The following is a 22535-nucleotide window of genomic DNA, read 5'->3' as shown; positions in this document are numbered from 1 at the left end:
ACAACGGTGCAGACGTCTTAAACTGTGAGAAGCTAGCCTGCAGACCACATCATGAGGGCTGCCTCCTTGAATGACTCTCCCCTGGGGAGTCATTGGCCCTTTTGTTAAGGGAGCTCCCAGTTCTTAACGTACAACAAGCATCTGACGGCTACATTTCCACGTGGCCGTCAAAAATCAGTCTCTGTGTAAGCTGTTTACCTGAAATCATAATTTTTTAATCCATGGAAAGAGTTTTAACTTTCATGCTGTGCTGGGTTTCCTGTGGAACCGAGTCTTTGTATACTAAACATGATGAATATTGAAGTTGTTTTTGGAACAAAGAATTAAAAAATGATATTTGATAAAGGGAGAGAAGCAGATATGAAAGAAGGGATCATTAGCTAGAACTAATTTTCTGCTTAATAAACATCTGGTAAATGCCTAAAATACAAAAACTAAAAACCAACCATCCTTGTGGTGTTTGAGAGAACTGCTCTTACTGATCAAATGGAAATTGCTCATTCCAACAGCTGGGAATATTATTCAAATGAAGATGGTCATCTCTAATTTCCTTTGAAAGTCTTCAGCTTAAAAAAAAGTTGAGTTTAAAAATGACCTCTTCTGATATGTGGACATGGTTACAGAACATATGCAGGAGGTAACAGATGGATGAAATATGCTTTCCATAGATCCCACTTCACTTATATAAATTTTTTGATAGTTTCTAAAGGAGAATTAGAAAATGAGTATAGCATAGCGTGGACTTTGGAAGCAGACTGTTTGATTTGAATCTTGGCTCTGTTATTTACTAGCCTGTGACCTTGGCAAGCGACTTAACCATTTTTGCCTCAGTTTCTTCATCTGCAAAATGGGGATGATAATAATTACTCTATGTCTCATAGAGTTGTGAGGATTAAATAAGATAGCACGGGTAAACTGTTTGGAAGAGTGCAGTACACAGAGTACTCTCTCTGTGTTAGTGGGCTGAAATTACCATTCTTAATTTAATAAAAGGGATAAGAAAGCTAACTCAACAAATAAGCAGTATAAACAAGATTTCAAATGGGTTACTGGCCTAAAAGAACAAAATTCTTCAAGCATATTAAACATAGTCTTTTCCTTTGATGTTCAAATATAAGTAAAGGCCATTAATTAATAAAGAAGTATCTTTATTAAGCAACTTCAAGTAGTTTTGTTTCCATTGCTATATATGGAACAAAATAATCAAACTGCATCTTTAGAAATTTTCTATAAGTCAACACATGTTTTTGAATGAACAAAACTGGAATTTGCATTGTTTGGAGGAAATGTATACCCACTTAGTTTGGAGATTTTACCATATGATCTGTAAGGTTTTACCTGCCACGGGCAGGTTTGTTCAATCGCCCCATTTTATAGGTAGAGAATTTGAAACACAGACCATTGAGTGATTTGCTCAACATCACCCAGAGAATCCACAATGAAGCGCATTATCCCCTATCATCTTCCCTGTCAAATCTATTTCTCTCCCATTTCTTTTCCAGGTCAATGCAACACCATCCATTCATTCCCCAAGCCAATAGCCCAAGACTTCCTTTGATTCTTCTTCATTCATTCCTGCATCCAACAAAGATTCACGCCCCCGAAATTTACTGGACCCTCCTCGTCTCCCTCTCCTCACTGTCACTGCATTAGTTCTGTTCCCCATCACCCAATTGTATTTCTCCAGCAAGTTTCTCAATTACCAGACTTGTCCCTTCCCACAATCCTTTTTCCATAATGCAGCCAGAGGGAACTTTCCATAAGAAAAATCTGCAAAAGCAAAACCAAAAGAAAATAAAACAAAATTCTCTAGAATCGTACCTCGAAAAAAGAGAACAAAAACATGTTTATGGCTCCTCAGAGCTCTCAGGATACATTCCAAACTCCTCACCTGGCGTTTGAGGGTCTTCCTGGGAGAGTCCCTAGTCTCCTCTCTTATTAGAACTCTGCTTCTACCATATTGAATTATTTGCAAAAACCCAAACAGTGCAAGCTCTGTCGGGTCTCCATGTGTTTACGTAAGCTGTTCCTTCTTCCTGGACTAGCATTGACAGTCTTTTCCCCCCACCCCTCCTTATTGCCTGGTTAAAATGTACTTAATATTCAAGACTCACTCAGGTGGTGCCTGCTTTCTAGAGAAAGTCTCCTGAATTGGATCTTCTTCCTCCTCCTATCAGACTTGGAGTTTCTCCTTACACCCTCTTCTCTGGGGTTGAGCTCCTTGAAGGTGTGGACCATGTCATATTAAGTGTTTTATCAGACACATAGGGATCAACAGATCTGGGGCATGAGCCAAGCAAATACCTGTTGTAAGCACTTATTCTAGGTAGAGTGAACTTGCTTACCCAGAGTCTATACCACTGAATTGTAAACAAGCTATTCAATGTGGACATCTAGTGGCCACGGGGGAAAACGACTTTCTTCTCCAGTATTTGTACATGTTATTAATAGACTCCCATATTTAAGATCCAGAGCTCTACCCATCATGTGCTTTCTGCAAGCTTTCTACCCCTTAAAGCAGTTTTATTTCCAGAAATTCAACTATTCAATAATAACAATGCCTTATATATTACCACTTTACTAAATACATTCATATTCTCATTTAATACCTTCCCCCCCCACACACACACACAAGGAGACAGCATTTTGGTACAATTATTCCTATTTTGTTGGTGAGGAGATGTTAATTTTCCCAGAGTCATGGTAATTATGTACAGAAATTGAAATTGAATCCAGGACTTTGGCCTCAAAAACATTCTTCTATTATAGAATTTATCACATTGTTTCATAATTGTTCATTTTTCTTTTTATTATAGTTCATCTTTGTTTTTCAGTGCCTGATATATTGTGTGTGCATGACATATGCTTGTTGATAAACGTTGTAAATGAATGCATAATCATCAGGTTATATCACAGACAACTTGACTTGACTCAGACTGAGGCGCGGAGTTAACGCTAGAATACCTCTTTTCATTTCCATGCTTTTGTCTACACTGTGTCCTTAGCCTTGAAATACCCTCACCTTTGTCAGCTTGATGACCTCTCTCTCATTCTTCAGTTCAAATATTGCTGTCTCTTAAAAGCGTCCCCAGTATTCCCCTGGGCAGAGATAAGTACTTCCTCTATTGCTTTCTCCAGCTCCCTAGACTCGGCTCTGTTTCAGCAGAACAGAGCCGAGTTCTCTCCTGTAATTATTTGTTTACATGCCCGTCTTCTCCTCCAGACTGTGAGGTCTTAGCCAGCACTTCAGGCAGAGGGAACAGCAGTATGAAAGCAGCCAGCTGTGAATGCGGCTGGCAGTTTGAGGTGTGGTGTACAATCCTGATGTAGGCAGTGCAGCAAGGTTAAGCAGAGTCTCCATAATATGCCCATGAGCTTAGATTCTATAGACTGCTGTCTTCACATTGGAGTATGCAGACTGCTGGGGAACATAGACTCTTTCTACTGGCTATGCGAGGACAGTTTTATGAGAATCAACTTTTAAATGCTCGACTTCCGTTTGTATTCTTTCCTGGAAACCAGCTACCTGCTATCCAGGCAATTCCTTCCTCAATCACCCTTCTCCCACCTTACACAGAAAGGCAAACTCCTCACCTTCCCAAATAAAATCTTACTGTGGAGAATTACCAGTGGGAGGATGTGGGGGGAAATTCCAGGATGGCCAACCAAGGGGCTATTTAAAATATCGATGAAGATCTTGAGGAAGTGAGTGACCACTCAGGTGGTTTCCAATATTTGCTTTTAATGAAATTGAGTTGTTAGTTGGTAGATCATTAAAAATGAATTTTGGCAATAAACACTCCATGAGTTTTGGCATATAAATTCAGAGGAGTTCAAGTAATTGAATATAGAAGGAATTGCTCTTAAAATCAATAACAATTGAATATAACAAAACTCTTTCCACTGCCCTCTGGGTACATATGTGATCAAGAAATCTCGCTTTAACTTTATAAACAGGAGGAGAATTGATCCTACATCATTCTAGCATTGGTAAAAGGATCCTATGGATAGATATGTTCTTTGCAGTGAAGGAAAGCTACAATGATCAATTTAAGAGATTTATTTCTAATTAAATTTTTTACTTTTAATATTTAACAAAATATTTTGATCAATTGTGTACTAATAGAAATTGTATTGATAAGTTAATCCAAAAGTCAATTTTTTAACACTTAGAGCCTTCCTGTCCAGGAAATTTAAAAATTTGAATTTCTAAATACATTTTTATTGCAGAAAATAATAAGGCAAATAATTTAAAATCTTTCAGCCATACCAATATATTATACTGGTATGAAATTTTTAGGAGAAAAGTGGACCGGAAATGTAAGTTTAAGTGACTGGTCATTACTATCTCTCTCTCTATGTATATATATATATCCGTGTTTGTGCATATATACACAAAGATATAGATACAGATATGTATATGGAATCACTAACATATTTATGAATCATTGGATGTATTTAAAAGAGTAAGGTAATAGTTTTATTTTAAAATGTTTATATGTTACGAAACTCTTTAAACTGAAAGTGAAAAAAATTTAGATATAGCTTTAAATACATGAGAGTGTACATAGTTTTTCAAAATTCTAGTAGGGAAAACACTGCAAAGAAAAAATTGAAGATCCCCGCTGTGAACCCTCCATGGCACCAGAAGGTGTGGTCAGATTCGCACCAGACCTGGTGGTGACTGCCCTTTCTACCTCTCTGCACATCTGGAGTCTAAGACACTCTCGCAAGACTTCAAGGAGGATCGCTTTACCTTTGCAGAAGTTCTTCCAGCCAGAAATGCCCGATGCTGATCCTTTCTGTTCTTTGACGCATATTCCATCTTTTAAGACCCAACTTAAGTTTTACCTCTTCACGGAGCCATCCTCCAACACGATCTACTGGGATTTTATTTTTTCTGGTTTTTTATTGCACCATAAACTTAACATATGATTTCGTATCTTCTAACGTTGCCCTTGAATGTTGTGTATAGTTAGTCTTGGCTTTATAAGGATATGCGGTATTGTAGTCCCTCCAGGGTAGGGACCCCGTGTCTCTGGTTTCTCCTATAAGACCTACTCAGCACAGTGAGAGGCACTTAATACACACGTGATCAGCCTGCAGCTTTGCAGGGAGAGTGGGGACATCACACTAGCCCCAGCAGAATTTGTGGGGAAGGAGAAGTCGCCCTTCTGTAGTGGCAACAGGTGGTGTGAGGCAAAATCATGGGTTTTGGAGTCAGACAGTCTTGGGTTCTCAAAACTGTCTCCACTACCTACTGGTTCCTTAACCCTTCCGAGCCACAGACCTCTTTTTCCAAAAAGAGGGACACCATCTGTGGGGTGCTTATCATGGGGCCTGACACATAGTCAGTTAAAATGTACGTGTAGAGTAGTTGTAAGACAGTCCATTCATTCTCATCTTCCTGGGGTTTGTCCTGGGAATCAATCAGAACACAGCAAATAATTTTGACTCAGGATCAAAATTCATTAGTAAATAGTGTTGTTGAGGAAAATAAAAAGGCTCATATATAGTTTGTAAGGCAAGGATGTGGTTTAGATCGGTTCAGATGTGTCACCCTGGAAGACCAAGTCCGTCTGAGTGAGCCTGCTCTTCATGTCCCCATGCGGTCCGAGGGGGCCTGAGAAATGCAGTTTGCTGTCCCTGGGTCTGTTCTAACTGGTCGTGGTACTGAATCTGACAGCTGAATTCAGGTGCCGGGGGCTCCTTGTGCTTGCTAAGACACTGGCATGGTCAAAAACTGTATTAGACTTTCAAAATCTCTTATCTCTTTGACCTAAATAATAAGAAAGAAAAATTCACTGAGCTCCTACCCTCTGACTTATCATGAAGCTGGGGTTTTCATAGTTCGGCTCTGAGTGCGGGGAGGTTTCTCCTGACCCCCTGTCAATCCTGCTGTGTCCCTTCCCGCCCTCCTCACCTGGCCCCCATTCCTCTCCTCTCTGCATGGTCTCTCTCCCTCACAGCACATCCCTAACTTCCTTGCCTGATGCTTTTATTACTGTCTTTCCCATCTGCTGGACCGTGAGTTCCACAAGGGACTTGTTTGCCTCACCCCTTTGTACCAGTTTTCTAGCACACAAATGACATGGGTAGGTAAGCAGTAAATAGTTCACGAAGAATGAATGGGTGAATATATGAATGAAGGTTGAAGTTAACCAGCTTAGTGCTTTAACCATAAGAACTCATTTAGTCATCTGTCAAGTATGCTGAGATTTGCTGATTGACAACATAGTGCAATTATTTGCAGCAAGTTTTCTTGCCTGTGAAGAACTAAATCAGATTCAAGGTAAATTAACTAAAAGTTGAAGGCCAAACTACGTTTTGACATTTAAAGGCAACTGTATAATTAAATACCATTATATTTAGTAAGAAAGTTTGTAAACTAAATATAATGAACAGTATTTTATTAGAGTCAACTTATTATGTCACTATCTTTAGGTTTTTAGATTTCCTTCTAGGAATATAATCAGTTAAAGAAAAGATAATATCACTGTTCAGGTAAAAATTTAATAAAGTGAAAATAGATTCTTAGTTCTGAAGATAGCACGCCTAACTTGATATTTTCCTTGTCTCCAGAATTACCTAGTATAATCTGAATTTAAGTCCATTGTTTGCTATTCTATCACTACTTTCTGAAATAGTTCCTGCTACCATATTCCACAACCCACTCTTCCTCTTCCAGTCGCTTACATATTTACTAAACATTCACTCCTTTATTCAACAAACATTTATCGAATGCCATGTGATCAGACACCAAGTATAGCACCCCCCTAAAAATCCTGCTGTGGTATCAATGAATTTAACTGTGTCCTGCTGCTTGCTTTCTGCACCTAGGACCTCTTCATTTCACACTTTTATAATTACAGTCACAAAATTTTATAGTGTGAAGGGATTTTCAATTTTATGAAAAGAAAACCAAAGCTAAAGTCTAAAGAGATTATATGAATTGCCGAAGTTACGGAGCTATTTAGTGGGGACCTGGGACTCACTCCAGGCCTCTTGAAAATCTACCCTCCACACCCCCACCCTCCTTCTCAGTCTTATTTCCATTCTCCACTGAGCCACTTTCTCTACAATCTCTCCCGAGCCACTCATTCAACAGATATTCATGCCAATGTGTTCTTGAGAGCTCACAATTTCATTGTCTCCCTCATAACTGCTCATACACCTTGTGGGTTTTGCCTTTGTTAATGTGATCACTCTCTACTCATCACTCAGATTGGAAATCTCCGAGTTACTCTTGACTCCTCTCTCTCCCTCCCTCTTCATATTCAATAAGCTGACAAATTCTATATTGATATTAATTGCTAAATGTCTCTGGAATCCAGACTTTGCTGTTGATACCTTTAAAGGTAGCCTAATTCAGGCCCCATCCTATCTTGCCTGGACGATTGCAATAGCCTGCAAGTTGGTTTCACGCACTGGACTGTGTTTCGAGTTCTATACTGCTGCTAGAATGAGTGTCCTTTCAGAGGAAAAGGAGAACTTAACCGTTGTCATTTTAATGCTTAAAAAGCATGACAGTAACAGATTTATAATTTACTATTTTATACAGGAAAAGGTTTTTAAAAAAAAGACACAAACAAAAAAACCTTAGCAAGAAATTAAAAGCCTTTCTCAGGATGGCCTCATCTGCCCTTTCACACCTTGTCTCTCCTTCGTATCCTCTGAGCACTGGCGTCTCTGAATCCTCTCATCATTTTTAGAGCCTTTAATGGCCTCCATGCTCTGGTATATAATTCTTCATGCTTCCTGGAACGTGCTTCTCCTGCCTGTTCACAGAGGCCCCCAATTCTGTGACTTCCACAGCACATTGTAGCAGAACTGTAGCCGTTACACCTTGTACTGTCTTACGGCAGTTTGCATCTGCAGTCCCTCCAGACACCTAGGGCTCTGCGTCCCGGTCATTGAAGCTCCAGTGTTGGCACAGTGCCCACCACACAGTAGGTGCTCACAGGAGCTTGTTGAGTGAATGAATCACCCTCTGGGGAGAGGCAGAGAAATAAACGAGTAGTGTTGTTCAAGTGTATTTGTTGCAACATAGAGGTGTCAGTGAAGACCTCGGGCACACGGAGGACTTCACCCCCTCGTCAGCAGTCCCCGCACGTGAATGGCTCCCAGGCTGCCATCTGCTGGCAGGTAGGGTAGGGCAGGCCCTCCATAACTTGACTAACTTTGGTCAGTTCACACTGGTGGAACCCACTCTGACTTCGTCTCTGGCAGCTGAGTCAGGCACAGCTGGGAGAAGGCAAAACCAAAAGAGACACTGGCATGGCAACTCCCCACCTTGCTCCACAGTGTCTCTTAGCAGAAAATTTAAGACAATAGCTGCATCAGTGGGGCGGGGCTGCTTTTAGGGCTGTTATTTCTGGCCCACTACAGCTCACAGGCTATTTTCTAGTCCACGTTTTCTTGTATGGGTAAATATATTTCCAGTCCATATCCTGGGGAGGTGAGGCGTTATTCCTCTTAGGTGTTTCAGCTCTTAGAGCCCCTCGGTGGTGCAGACGCTGTGTGAGTATCTCCAGTGGAGGATGTGCGGCCTCTGTGGTGTCTGTCTGCCCTGGTCATGCTGTACTGTCTCCTTTCCTCTTCCTGCAGGGATCGTTTCCATCTCCACCCTGACTGTGCTGGCCTATGAACGTTACATTCGCGTGGTCCACGCCAGAGTGATCAATTTCTCCTGGGCCTGGAGGGCCATTACCTACATCTGGCTGTACTCGCTGGCATGGTCAGGAGCGCCTCTCCTGGGCTGGAACAGGTACATCCTGGACATACACGGACTGGGCTGTGCCGTGGACTGGAAATCCAAGGACGCCAACGATGCCTCCTTTGTGCTTTTCCTATTTCTTGGCTGCCTGGTGGTGCCCGTGGGCGTCATAGCCCATTGCTATGGCCATATTCTGTATTCAGTTCGAATGGTGAGTTGAAGACTAAAACACCCCACTCCAAACCATGTCCAGGGTAGAAAATTTTGTGTGGAAGAGAATCAAACCCTTCCTCCGTGATCAGTGGTTCCCCACAGCGGGAGCAGCTCTAGGGACTTCCCATTTGAGAGAATTTTGTACTATCAGTCACTCTCTGAAGTGATCAATGAGGAAACACATTGATTCTCTCTATGCCACTCACCAAACCAGAAAAAGGAAATCAAGGAGTTCTGGACAGACAAAGTCAACAACAACCGAAAAACCCTACTTTCTCCAGCGCTCTTAGAATGAAAGAACTCTAACAAGGGAATTCCACACTTCCTATAATTTTATTCATTCAAAGGTCATGTAAACCACTAGAGAGTAGTACAGATATTTGGTCTGGAAATCACTTTGGAGTCACAAAGGACAAGAGGTGACCACAGGCAGGTTTCCTGTCGGATGCTAGCGAGGACGTCTGTAGTAATGGAGTGTGGGGCACATCCCCATCCCAGTCTCTAACTTCACTCCTTCCTCACTCGCTGCTTCTCCCTCCTCCGTTGTCTTCTTCATCGAAACTCTCCAGTCTCGTGCTCACTCTGCCAAACCCCTCTCTAGCTTTCACCTCTTTTTTTCTTAATCAAACTTAGCCACGTGCATCACTTTAAATCATGACTCATTGCCCTCAACTTCCGTGTTCCAACTTTCTTCATACACAACTATTTTGTAAAAAAAAGAAAAAGAAAAGATTCCCATGTCAGTCCAGCCGTCTGTCTTCTCCATGCCGATAGTCTACCCACAAAGAGGAGCTGGAGAAAAACCACACCGGGTTCCCAGTGTCCATACTCAGATGTCCTCTCAGCCGTGTCTAGCAATCCTTGGATCCCTAGAAGTTCCACTGTTTCTACACCATTGCTGCTACAGATCCCCAACTCTCATTTTAATCTCTTGCCCTACTATCCCTCCCTCCTTCTTATCAAATAATCATGCTTATTTATTGGGCAAAATAAAGCCACTATCAAGCAATTCCTCAACACCTTGCCTCTGTTTGTACAAACCTGTATGTTCACCCTCATTCTTTGACCCCTTTCTTCAGTTACGGGGTAATGGGAAACGTCTCTCAAGACCAAGCTGATCCTAGATTCTGGTTTTCCCCCCAACTCCATTCTCTGCCCCAGCGACCTCTCTCAAATAATAATTTTCTCTTTCACTTATATCTTAAATCCCTCCCTTACTACTCACTCTTTCCTTTTAATATATAACCATGCTAATTTAATTCAAAAGCAAAATCTACTCTCAGCTCCCTCGAGTTATCACTTTATTTCTCTCATCACTGCTAACTCAGAGATTCGTTGGTGGCTTTTGGTGCTGCATCATCACTCATTAAGCATTCATTTCACCAATATTTATTGAGTATCTAGAATGTACCAATTACTTACTGTTAATGGACTGAATGTTTTTGTACTCCCAAAATTCATATGTGGAAGCCTTAACCCCCAGTTGATGGAATTGGAGATAGCCCTTTAGGTGATAATTTGGGTTATATGATGTCGTGAGAGTGGGGCCCTCATGATGGGATTAGTGCCCTTATGGGAAAAGGAAGAGAGACCAGAGTGCACTCTTTCAATTTCTCTCTCTCTCAGTCTACCATATGAGAACACAGAGAGAGGACAGCCATCTCCAAGCCAAGAAAAGATGCCTCAGAATCAAACCTACCTTGCTGGCACCTTGACTTTAGACTTCCCAGCCTCTAGATCTGTGAGAAGTAAATTTCTGTTGTTTAAGCCACTAAGTCTATGGTATTTTATTATGGAAGCCCAAGCTGACTAAGACGTTTACTGGGCTCTGAGGATACAACAATGTATAAAATATAGCCCCTGCCTCAAAGAGTTTGTAGTCTAGTAAATTCACCTAACATTTATTCCTCAACCCATTGCAAATTGGCACCTCCTTCCTCTACCGCACTCTCACAGAAACAGCCCTCATTAGGGTCGTTGATGATCTCCCAAATGTTAGATCCAATGATACATTTCTGTTTCTTTTTTTTTTTATGGCATCTGTGGCATCTGAGACTTGTCGCATTGTTGACACCTTCCACTTAACCGGGGATTTTCTCCTTCCATTGTTTTTAGGACTCCATTCTCTCCTATCTTTATTGCTGACTCTCTGGCCCCATCTTCTTAAGTCTTTCAAGGGCTTTTCCTTGGGCCTCCCCAGCAATCTGTGTTTAGCCTTCATCTCACACTGCACACTAGCCTTGGGCGATCTCACATAACTGCCAGGATTTCCCCTTCTAACAATAGCTTGGTGACTCTGACATCTCAATTTCTCATCAGGTTGTTCTTCTGACCTCTGCCACATCCTCACAGTCAGTTGCCTATTGAACACCTCCACTTAGATGGTCCACAGATTTGTCAAATTCAACATGTGTGAAGATGAATTGGTCATCTTTTCTCCCAAATCTGCTACTCCTCCATTCCTTTCTCAGTGAATGGTCATCATTCCTAGCTACCTAAGCCAGAAACTGGGGAGTAATCTTCCACTATTCCTCATTCATATCTCCCCCCACACCCAACTAATTATCAATTTTTATCTATTCAGCCTCAAATATTTTTCCATATATCCTTTTTCTCCCCCCTCCGTCTTCCAGACTCTATTCAAAAGGATCTTAGTTTTTCTTCCTTTATTCTTGCTTTTCTCTAATCCATTTTTTCCACACTGCCATCAGAATAATTGTTCTCAAATGCAAATTTTCTCATGTCCTTACCCAGCTTAAAATCCTTTAGGAGTTCCACTGCCTTCATGATTAAAAATAAAGCCCCTGAGGCCGGCCCGGTGGCACAAGGAGTTAAGTGAGCACGCTCCACTTTGGCGGCCCGGGGTTCGCAGGTTCGGATCCGCGCGCACACCAACGCACCGCTTGTCAAGCCATGCTGTGGCAGCGTCCCATATAAAGTAAAGGGGCACAGAAGAGGAAGACGGGCACGGATGTTAGCTCAGGGCCAATCTTCTTCAAGAAAAAAGGGGAGGATTGGCATCGGATGTTAGCTCAGGGCTAGTCCTCCTCACAAAATAAAAAATAAAAAAATAAAGCCCTTGAGTGTGACTACCAGGTCCTTCATGGCCATCTCTTGTCTGCCTCTCCACCCTCATTTCTTGACATGCCCTCCCTCTTGCTACCTGAGGCTCCAGCCAACTGCAATATTTCTTGTTCCCAGAACTTGACATGTGTTCCTTACCTCTTTGCCTTAGCACACTTCCTTTGGAACATTCTGTCTCTCATCCTTACTTGGCTACTTCTACTCACCCCAGAAGGCTGAGATCAGGATATTCCTGCTCTTACCCACCTCTGAATCAGTTACCCATCCTGTGTATTCCCATGGCCCTCCCTAGTCACCTCACTCACTGCATGTATCACCTATGGAAGCAGAATGTTTGTGTGCCTGTCACCCTCACCAAATAGTGAATTCCACAGGAGCTGAGACCCAGTCTTATTTATTTCTTCACTTATAGCTGGAATGGTACCTGCATGCTATGGGTGATCAGAGACTGTTTTTGGTGAGTTACAGGCAGAGGGCATGAGAAGGGGAAGTGGAGGAAGTACAAAGAGATTTGACTTTAGACGGTGCGGAAACCTCAACACAGAACTTGGTGCAAGGCTTTGCCTCTGTTTTCTTCTCCGGTGGGGTGACTCAGAGCAGCAATGGACACGTAGCTACTCACTCGAGAATGAGAACTGACAGTGAAGTCTTTGAAAATCTGCAGGTGTCTGGATCAATAAGCACTAGGCATCTACCATTTACATGGGCAGAGGACACTTAGAGAAAATTCCAGGGAATTTGTCTTAGGTGGTTTAAGACCTTTAAGACGAACTCAACTGTGATGAGCTTTTGCTTCATCCACAGCAATTTTGAAAAATATCTTCAATTATTGAACAAAGAGGGCGAAACATGAAGTAGAGCTCTTTATTTGGAAAACATTGAATGAGCTAAGTGAAGGACTAGAGAATGATAAAACAGAGAGGCCAAAGAGAGATAAACGAAAACTAACCATGGAAACTTCACATATACAAGCCCCAAAAATCTGAAACATTAGTCAGGATCTTCTCCTTATACTAAAGAGGAGCTGGGAAAACATAGACCAGTATTTTCGTAAATTAACTTGTCTAGCATTCATGTAATCCTAAGATGCTAAATGAGTGCTCTGCTTTGATAAATGGCAAGAGAGGTTGGGAATTGACTGGCCAAGAAAAAGGTACAGATAAAACTAGTGGGGACCTGGGGAACAGATCATTGATATGTGGTTCTATTACTAGTTAATTGAAACTCTGATGAGTCAAAAATCATGATTCCGAATATCTTATAGTTTCATAAAAGTATATATGCATGTAAGTATGTTAGTTTCAAATATAATTCAAATATAAACAAATGTTTAATCTTGAAAACAATTCCACAAAGTCATATGGGTGGAACTGGGACCCAACTCCTGTTAATTATAGGAGGTTATCTGTTTTAACCTCTTTTGCTCTCTACTTTGACAGAAGGTAGCTGAGTTGCTGAACACCACACAGGGAGCAAAAGTGGTGACTCTGGGATATGAACCCAGATCTCCTAATTCTAAATCTGGAACCTTTACTAGAACTCCCCAGCCTCCTGAAAAACTCTAGGGAAAAACTTCCACCCCCTAAAAAATGCTGTTCTGAAAATAGACTGTCACATTAAATAAAATAATTTCTTGTAAAATAGAATTGCACACACAGATAGTAATAGTACCAGATATTTAACACCCACTCCCACACCCACATAGTCTCTCTACTCTAAAAAAAAATCAACCATTTTAAATATCCATGTTTTCTTCTATTCTTTGTTAATACGAATACATGATTCTAAAAAGAATATAGTTTCTTAAATATAATTTTAGATGATATCAATAATTCAGATGTACCAATTCAAATATATTTTTAAAAACTATAAGCCCATGTTCTAACTGATTTATTTGGAAATTTTTTTCCTTAATTTTTATGCTAATGCTAGAAATAAAAGGAACACTTAGAGTTTGTTGAAATGCAATAAATTTCCCAGTTTAAAATTATATACTAAGTATAAACAGTATTCCAGATACTTTTTTTAATCAATATATAAAACATTCGTGTTTTTGTGGCAAAATTAGCTTCTTAGGATGGTCAGAAATAACCATTTTATTTTATTTATTATTTTATTTTTATTTTTTTGTGTGAGGAAGATCAGCCCTGAGCTAACATCCGTGCTAATCCTCCTCTTTTTGCTGAGGAAGACCGGCTCTGCGGTAACATCTATTGCCAATCCTCCTCCTTTTTCCCCCCAAAGCCCCAGTAGATAGTTGTATGTCATAGTTGCACATCCTTCTAGTTGCTGTATGTGGGACGTGGAGTGCGCGCACTTAACTGCTAAGCCCCGGGGCCAGCCCCAATCATTTTATTTAAGAAATATTTATTTATTTATTTGTTTGTTTATTTATTTATTCCTGTATTCCTTTGGTATACAGGAATATGCTCTCCCTAACCTTAATATCACGTTTATAATAATAATAGGAGGAGCTTCTAAAGAACCTTTTATCTGAGAAACTCAAAGAACTTTTAGACTGTGGGCCATTACTCCTCAATACCTTTACTGGGAACAAACTAGGAGTAGATAGATTGATTTTAGAGGAATGGGGCTACCCGGATTTTACCAAGAGCTCTCTTCTGCAACTGAGCCCCTGAGGAAACCAACCACGAACAAATCCCTCATCAAATCCCACTGGATAGTTATTAGCTGTGAATTGGAAGTCATAGTCGTTTCCAGGAAGAATTCCTTTGGGAATTAAGTTCTCATCAAGACCAGCTGTAGGCAGAACCATGCAGAACTCCTGACATCATGTGTTTACTGGCTGGTTTGAGAAGGTGAGGATGATGCTCTACATAAAAGGGTTTCCAGGATCATGGAGAAATTGTTTCCAATTTATCATGATGATTTCAGGCAGTCTTTTAGCAGCTTGAAGATCGAGGCAAAATAAGTCATTGTATTCTTCTTTAAGTCAATTAGAAAACATTAAAAACTATTAGAGGATCTAAGAGGCTGTGTGGTTCCATGTACTATGTGAGAGGTGAGGAGACTGAGGCCCAGAGGGATTGAGGTCTGGACTCAGCTGCAGGTCCCGGATCAGAAGTCAGCCCCCCAAGGTCCCTTTCAGTTCTCCTTCTGTTAAGGCGGGGCCAAGAGTGTGTTGTCTGAATATCTGTCAGAAAAACATCAAAAGACAGTGAGGCTTTCATTTTCAACCCTTTCCTTTCCTTCTCCTTTCTGTAGCTTCGTTGTGTTGAAGATCTTCAGACAATTCAAGTGATGAAGATTTTAAGATATGAAAAGAAAGTGGCCAAAATGTGCTTTTTAATGATATTCACCTTCCTGATCCTTTGGATGCCTTACATCGTGATCTGTTTCTTGGTGGTTAATGGCTATGGACACCTGGTCACTCCAACAGTATCTATTGTCTCATACCTCTTTGCTAAATCAAGCACTGTATATAATCCGATTATTTATGTCTTCATGATCAGAAAGGTAAGCTTTGTAATTAACTGATTGTTTTCACCACATGTGTGGGATTGTTGGAAAATATAATACTTTTATAGAGATTATTCAGAGCAGCTTCAATGATAAAAACCTAAATCAAGAATTTTATAGGAAAGTAAATGCATCGGGAAGAAATGTAGCATATTCCAAAAGAAAATAATAACAATTCTAAGCTTTAGATGGAGGAGGTTCACACTTGTTAGGTATAATTCTGTTAAAATTAATATTTAATTCATCAGAAAACATTTTATGTCTAGTAATACTAACAGCCAAAATCAAAGTTAATAATTCATTTAAAATTCTGACTATAACATGAAGATTACATCATTTATCTTTACAAAACACGGTGAAATAGGCACAAATATTATTCCTTATTTTATTTACAGATTATGAAACAGGTTCAGAGAAGTTAAATAACTTGCCTGATCCAGGAATTGTTCGTCCTGGATTTGAAACTGGTTTGCTTAAATCTCAAGACTCCATGCTCGTACATCCTCACTTGGGTTATAGGTACCGTTAGCAGTTGGTTGGGGTATTTTTCGCGTGCCATGACCAGTGTGTAGGTAAAATTAATGTGGCTCAAGAACTTCCCCTAGATCTGCTGGGAAGCTTATTATCTGTTTCTGTAGTAGAAAGGTTTTGACTTGATGGTTGTCAGCCATGACTATAAGAGCGCTCATTATGACTGATATGAAGCCGAGCTTCTGAGATACAAAGTTTAAAGATCAGAGAATTTAAAAGTTATGAATAATGGTTAATTACAGTATTGGAATTTTAAAATAACAGGTCATATTAATAACAGGCAAAATAACTACTCTGCTCAAGATTTTGGAAAAAGAGGGCACTTTTTAACCCTATAACGTTCAGTGCTAAATTTCTTCTTTCTTCTTATGCTCTTCATCTATCTTGAATGTTGTTGGTTTACCTTCTCCGTGAGCTTACTCTCACATGGCTTCAATCTCCTTTCACGGATGGCCTTTCTCTCTCTTTCATGTTTCCTTGCATTTGTCTATTTCCTTGAAGACAGAGATTTTTAACTTGGAGTCCTTAGAATCTGAGAATTACTTGAATTGTCCTCAGGAGAGCCATTGGAACCCCTGAAATTGTTTATAAAACTTTCTGAGAATACGCACGTGTGAATTTTTCTAGTGAGATGGATTATAACTTTAATTTTCTGAAGGAGAATAAGACCTGCATATTTTAAGGATTGCCACCTCAACAGGCAAAGTACATTTTAAATACAATAACTAACAATTATTTTTTTGTCCTTTCTCTGGGCCAATGGGCTGTAAACCAGTGCTTTTAAAATTTTAATGTGTATACATCACACCTGGAGATCTTGTAAAATAATTGTGCATATTCTGATTCAGTTTGGTCTGGGTGCCCAAGATTCTGCATTTCTGACAAGCTCCCACATGGTCCTGATGTTTCTGTTTCCCAGGAGCGCACTTTAAACAGAAAATCTAAAAGACACAATAAACAAATAAAATGATGGTCCTTATCCTCAAGGAGCTTACCATTTATATGAGAAAACATTTTTTGACATACATACAATATTTAATCCTTATGATAATTTATCTTTGGCGCTCAAGCTGATATACCAAACGATAGTTTGGTGACTAAATAAAGTCTCAAACAAATATTTTTTGTGTGTGTGTGTGTGTGAGGAGGACCAGCCCTGAGCTAACATCCAATGCCAATCCTCCTCTTTTTTGCTGAGGAAGACTGGCCCTGGGCTAACATCCATGCCCATCTTCCTCTACTTTATATGGGACGCCGCCACAGCATGGCCTAACAAGCGGTGCGTCGGTGCTCACCCGGGATCCGAACCGGCGAACCCCGGGCCGCCACAGCGGAACGTGCGCACTTAACCGCTTGCGCCACCGGGCTGGCCCCTCAAACAAATATTTTTAAATGTGAGTATAAATTAAGTGCTGACCTATATAAATGGGTTCAAAGAAGACAGAAATCAATGTAGCTATTTATTATACTTTTCATTGACATTTCCTGATCTGGAAAAGCCCACGTATTACATTTTATTTTGCTCTAATCAAAGGGGATAAAAATTAAATTAAGTAACCTTGTATTTATATGTTTTCTTGGTCATGGTAGACTGACTATTGTAACAAACAACCCAGCATTTCAGAGGACCAACAGGAGAGAGTTTATTCCTCATTCAGATCAGAGTCCACAGCCCAGTGGAGGAGATGGGATCTGCTCCATATGGTCATTTAGGAATCTAGGTTCCTTCCATGTTGTGATGTTACCATCTTCAGACCTTGACCTCCAAGGTTCTTGTAGAAGGAAAGAGCAGGAAGGAGCCTCTGAAAGGAGGCAGAGAAATATGGTTCAGAGTTGTACCCAGGACAGAGAGAAGAATCATGTGTGCTGGTGAACACTGACAGTCTCTGCTGTAGTATTTTTTCTCCAACTGATTCGTAATCTTGACAGAAAAAAAAAATTCTTCACCTAATTAAAGGAACATCAGTGAGTACACCAGGCTGTAAACTCTACCAGGGAGGGCCTTGTCTGTCTTTGCTGCCCACAGTACCCCAGATTGTAGCACAGTGGCTGTCACCCATAGGTGCTCACTGAGTGTTTGTGGACTGAATTAATGTTCAAAATCCCCTAGAGAAATAGATCTAGCTGCCCTTGTAAAAGGTGTACACAACTTGAATCTGTGGAGATTATAAAGTACTGAAATAGTCCTACATGGTCTGGTTAAGAAGAATTATAATAAATAAAAGGCATGAAAGAACCAGGGTTACTTAGCTAGATCTGAGCATTACCACCTAACCCCACACCCACATCAGCTAACACATAAAAAAGAACAACCCAAATGAAACTTAACTAATTTTCTTCAATGTTAATCCAAATTAAGGGCTGAACTTTTACTTAATATTCAACTTTATTCTCTCTCTGCCCAGTTCCGAAGATCCCTTTTACAGCTCGTCTGTTTCCGACTGCTGAGATGCCAGCGGCCTGCGAAAGACCAACCGGCGGTTGGAGGTGAGATGCAGATCAGACCCATTGTGATGTCACAGAAAGACGGGGACAGGCCAAAGAAAAAAGTGACTTTCAACTCTTCTTCCATCATTTTTATCATCACCAGTGATGAATCACTATCAGTCCACGACAGTGACAAAGTCAATGGGTCAAAGGTTGATGTGATCCAAGTTCGTCCTTTATAGGAGTGAATAATGATAATAAAAGATGGGACCTTACGTCTGACACCACTTTTAGATTTCCATTATAAGGACTATTTGGGAGCCAATCCCCATTCTGTGTAATATCAACAGAACTTTGGTGGCCCAGCAGGAGATCTGAACCTCCCATATGCTCTCTGGTCTCCAGAAGCAATCAAGCAAGACAAATTCTTTTAATTTAATGGGTGCTTTACATAATGAAAAACCAATTGTGGCACAAGATGGGTGTCTGGCACCATCAACTTCCAACACGTTGGAAATTTTCATTTCAAATATATTTTTAAATGACTATATTTTCCAAGGCACATAATACATTTTTCTCAAATACGTAGCTGTGAGAATAACTTTGTCTCACACACAGGTGTGAAATAGCTAGAAAATCTTGAATGTTCTGTAGTGTTGGGTCCTATTCAGTCTCACGTCAAATGTTTGACCAAATTTATGAAAGAGACGATTCTAGGATGAAAAAGAAAATCAATCCCCTAACGTTATCTGAAACAAAAGACTGTTGCTGTATGTGTAGTGTGATAAAGTGGAGCTTCAGATGAATGTGCTGCTGAGCAAGCTTTAGAAGACACTACTAAAAAGCATCACAGCAAAGAAAATAGGATGATGAATTTCAAGGTATCCTGCTATATAGGTAATCATACATCAGTAGAGGATGTGCATGGAGAAGATGGTGTTGATGGCAGATGGGTGTCTCCATCTATTTCGTTTCAAACCCGACCATGGCAGTATTACTCTGTCCTTTTAATAATTGCCCACAATTTTGCCAAGAGTTCTGCATTTAGAAAAGAAGTTCCAAGCAAAAAAACCAAACAAACCTACATTTGAAAGGAGAAGAAAGTAAGTGTAGAATGTAGTCATAAAATGTATCATTTAATCTGTATTGCTCTTCAGTCAGTTCACTGGATAATTAGTGGTCGGTGTTAGTGAAGAGGCCATTTTTCCATGTCATTGTTTAGACTACACATAGATTATTAGAATTCAAGGATTTCTTTGACAATATAGAAAATAAACACTGAATCATTTTATTTTATTGCCTAATTTTTATTCTTAGATGACTATCCTACTGGTGTTGAATCTTCATAGTTAATTGTGTTTGAAGGCCTTCTAAATGATTTAGTCAGCCCATTGAGGAAGGAAGAACCAAAGAAAACGTTTTTCCTACGTGAACTTTTGAAAATCAAGCTTATTGCTGGTTCTGCCACAGCCTGTAGCTCAAGAATAAGTCAGTAAATTGCTTCTGAGAGTCTGAAATGGAATAAAATATGGCATCATAGCTCTACAAAGACTGTCTCCCCTGTTTCCTCTCCGCTCTCTTGTATATGTAGATATTTAATTTATAAATAAAACCCTTCCTATCTTTCACTTAGTATGGCATCAGTAGCCTGTTTTGTTTTTTTTTTTAAAGATTTTATTTATTTATTTTTACCCCCCAAAGCCCCAGTAGATTGTTGTACGTCATAGCTGCACATCCTTGTAGTTGCTGTATGTGGGACGTGGCCTCAGCATGGCCGGAGAAGCGGTACGTCGGTGTGTGCCCGGGGATCTGAACCCAGGCCACCAACAGCGGAGCGTACGCACTTAACCACTAAGCCACGGGGCCGGCCGGAGTAGCCTGTTTTTAATATTCAGAAGATAATACTGGCATTTGAAGACGGGGAAATAAAATCAATTCATTTTGTAACTCTCTAGAGCGCCCCGAATTCCTCATTTACATTTCTAGTTTTATCAGGTGAATCTGACCCCTGTGCTTAGGTCAGTTCCATCCAGGTGATGAAAGTGTGGTTTACATATTAGGCAAATTGTAATTTTTAGTCCAGGGTGTTGAGTCAATCCTTTTGTGACCTCTATTGTGTCCTTTAAAGAAAACGTGTGATCAGTGTCTTCCTCGAGGCCTCTGAGGCCTTACTTTTTGAGAAGTGAAAGAAACCTTAGTCATTGCACTGTTATTATTTTTAGAATGACCCAGCCTCAGCGTAGTGATGTGGGGAAGTTGTGTGCTGCACCTTGAAACGGTGGGTGTTTTTTTTTTCAATAATTGCAATGAACACACAGAGAAATTCTACATTGAATTTAATTATGTTAACAAATATCTTCCATTAGTGAATTAAATATGATGATGGAAACGTGATTTTGATCCTTAGTTTTGATTACAGATAAATCAAGTATTTGCTACTTCAAGACTTTTATATCATCTGCTAGTGACTCTGTAGGGTTTGCAGTCCTTCATTTTGGAAGTAAGTGACCCAGTCCCATGGTCTTCTCAAGTAGCCCAGGCGTGACACGGAGTGCATAAGTAGGTAGGTACTGCCGATGGCTATCAGTGTTCCAAAGAAAAAGAGTCCTTTGTTTACAACCTGCAAAAACAGCAAGAACTCTCATTTTATTTGTCCAGAGATTAAAATCTTGAAATAGACTTCATTCTTCAAAGACGTTGTATACAATTTCCTCTTTGTTCTCTAACCTGAGACAGCATGACCACTAGGTCAAGTCCTGCAATGCTAGTAAGGTCGAGAACTCAGAGCTTCGCTCGTCCCTCTCCCCTTCTCTCTCTCTTCCCAGAAGCACCTCATTCTGTGTACTGTATAAGGAATTCTTCGCAGTCAGCCTTTGTACAGTTAACAAAAAACTCCCCACAGTTTAGAAAAAAGAGCTGTGAACTCTTAGAAGAGTCCTGTGATGAAGCCACAAACGATTCAGTCACTGCTCAGACCCTGCAGAAAGTCCCCATGAGAAGAGAGATGGGCCTGGTGGCCTCTGTGACTCAGAAGAGTCTTTACCACCTGCAGTATATCAACAACACAAGGCGAGGCTCATTCTAGCCTGGGTCAGGCGCCCTGCTGTACCATCCTGACCTTTCTCTCACTGCACTTACTGTCCTGCATTCCAACTGCCTGTCACTGTCTCTTTCCCCTACTAGGTTGCAGCTCCTTGAGGGCCAGGATCCTATTTTATTCATCTTTGTATGAATAAGTCTAGATTCCTTCCAATCCATTGTCTGCACAGCAAAGTAGTCTTTCTAAAACCCACACCTGAGTCCGATAGCCTCCTTCGGTCTCCCTGATTCCCTCAAAATAATATTCTTGATGTTTAAGGCCCTGCTCACCATTCCAGCTCCACCTCTGGCCCTCGTCACATGGACGTGCTGCCTTCCAGCGCCGCCGAAATACTTGCCATTCCCTCTCCGGACATGGGAGAGGTTGCTTCAGTCTCCCCGGACCTGGCCCACCCCCGTTCCCTCCAGGGGCAGTGTGTGCCTCTCCCCTGCAACTGTCCGTCTCCCTCCCTAAGTTGTGTGAAGGGCAGGGACTGCTTCTTATTTATCTCCGTGCCCAGCTCAGTGTCTACACACTAAATAAAACTCTGTTGAATGAACCAAGTTGTACAATTTCCAAAGTGGAAAATCAGGAATCTGAGTGTCCACTTGGTGTCATCAACGGGTCAGCAGCCTAAAATGACTGTGGCATAGCATTACATTGGAATTAGATTGTGTTTTGTAAGTGTCCAAATTAAACCCATAAGAGTATTGCATGAAGTAAAAGTCAATGGCTAAATAAAAGTAAAAAGTCACATTGCTAAAATAAAGTAAAAAGTTTAGAAATATTAGCATCAATTTCTTTTTTTGAATTTCTTCCCTTCAAAAGCTCTCTCTCTGCCTCTTCTTTGTAATTTTGTTCATCAGGCACTCTGCCCTCTATCCACCCAAGACATTTTTTATTTTCAGGCAAACCTTTGGTGTCTGTCACATCATGTCTGTATTTGCCTGAGGGAAACATGACCATAATACTATAAACTTCAACATATCAGATTAAAAATAAAAG

General features: G+C 40.5%; 2 protein-coding genes across 2 annotated transcripts in view; one reads left to right on the top strand and one right to left on the bottom strand.

Annotated features, from left to right (window-relative positions):
- Positions 1-20064, top strand: part of OPN3 (opsin 3) — a 47113-nt gene extending 27049 nt beyond the window's left edge. The window contains exons 2-4 of the mRNA XM_004439605.3: positions 8608-8927; positions 15239-15490; positions 18430-20064. Coding sequence (XP_004439662.2) covers positions 8608-8927; positions 15239-15490; positions 18430-18693 — 836 coding nt within the window. The 3' untranslated portion in view covers positions 18694-20064. The remainder of the gene's footprint in view (positions 1-8607; positions 8928-15238; positions 15491-18429) is intronic.
- Positions 20065-20865: 801 nt separating this feature from the next.
- KMO (kynurenine 3-monooxygenase) overlaps positions 20866-22535 on the bottom strand; it is a 45841-nt gene continuing 44171 nt past the window's right edge. Inside the window, exon 15 of the mRNA XM_004439604.3 lies at positions 20866-21071. Within this exon, the coding sequence (XP_004439661.1) occupies positions 20913-21071 (159 nt within the window). The 3' untranslated portion in view covers positions 20866-20912. The remainder of the gene's footprint in view (positions 21072-22535) is intronic.

Source organism: Ceratotherium simum, chromosome 36, assembly GCF_057802395.1.
Source record: "Ceratotherium simum simum isolate JZ-2026a chromosome 36, ASM5780239v1, whole genome shotgun sequence".
NCBI lineage: Eukaryota > Metazoa > Chordata > Mammalia > Perissodactyla > Rhinocerotidae > Ceratotherium > Ceratotherium simum.
The sequence above is the reverse complement of the archived record's forward strand: the minus strand, read 5'-3'. Positions and strand labels throughout refer to the sequence as shown.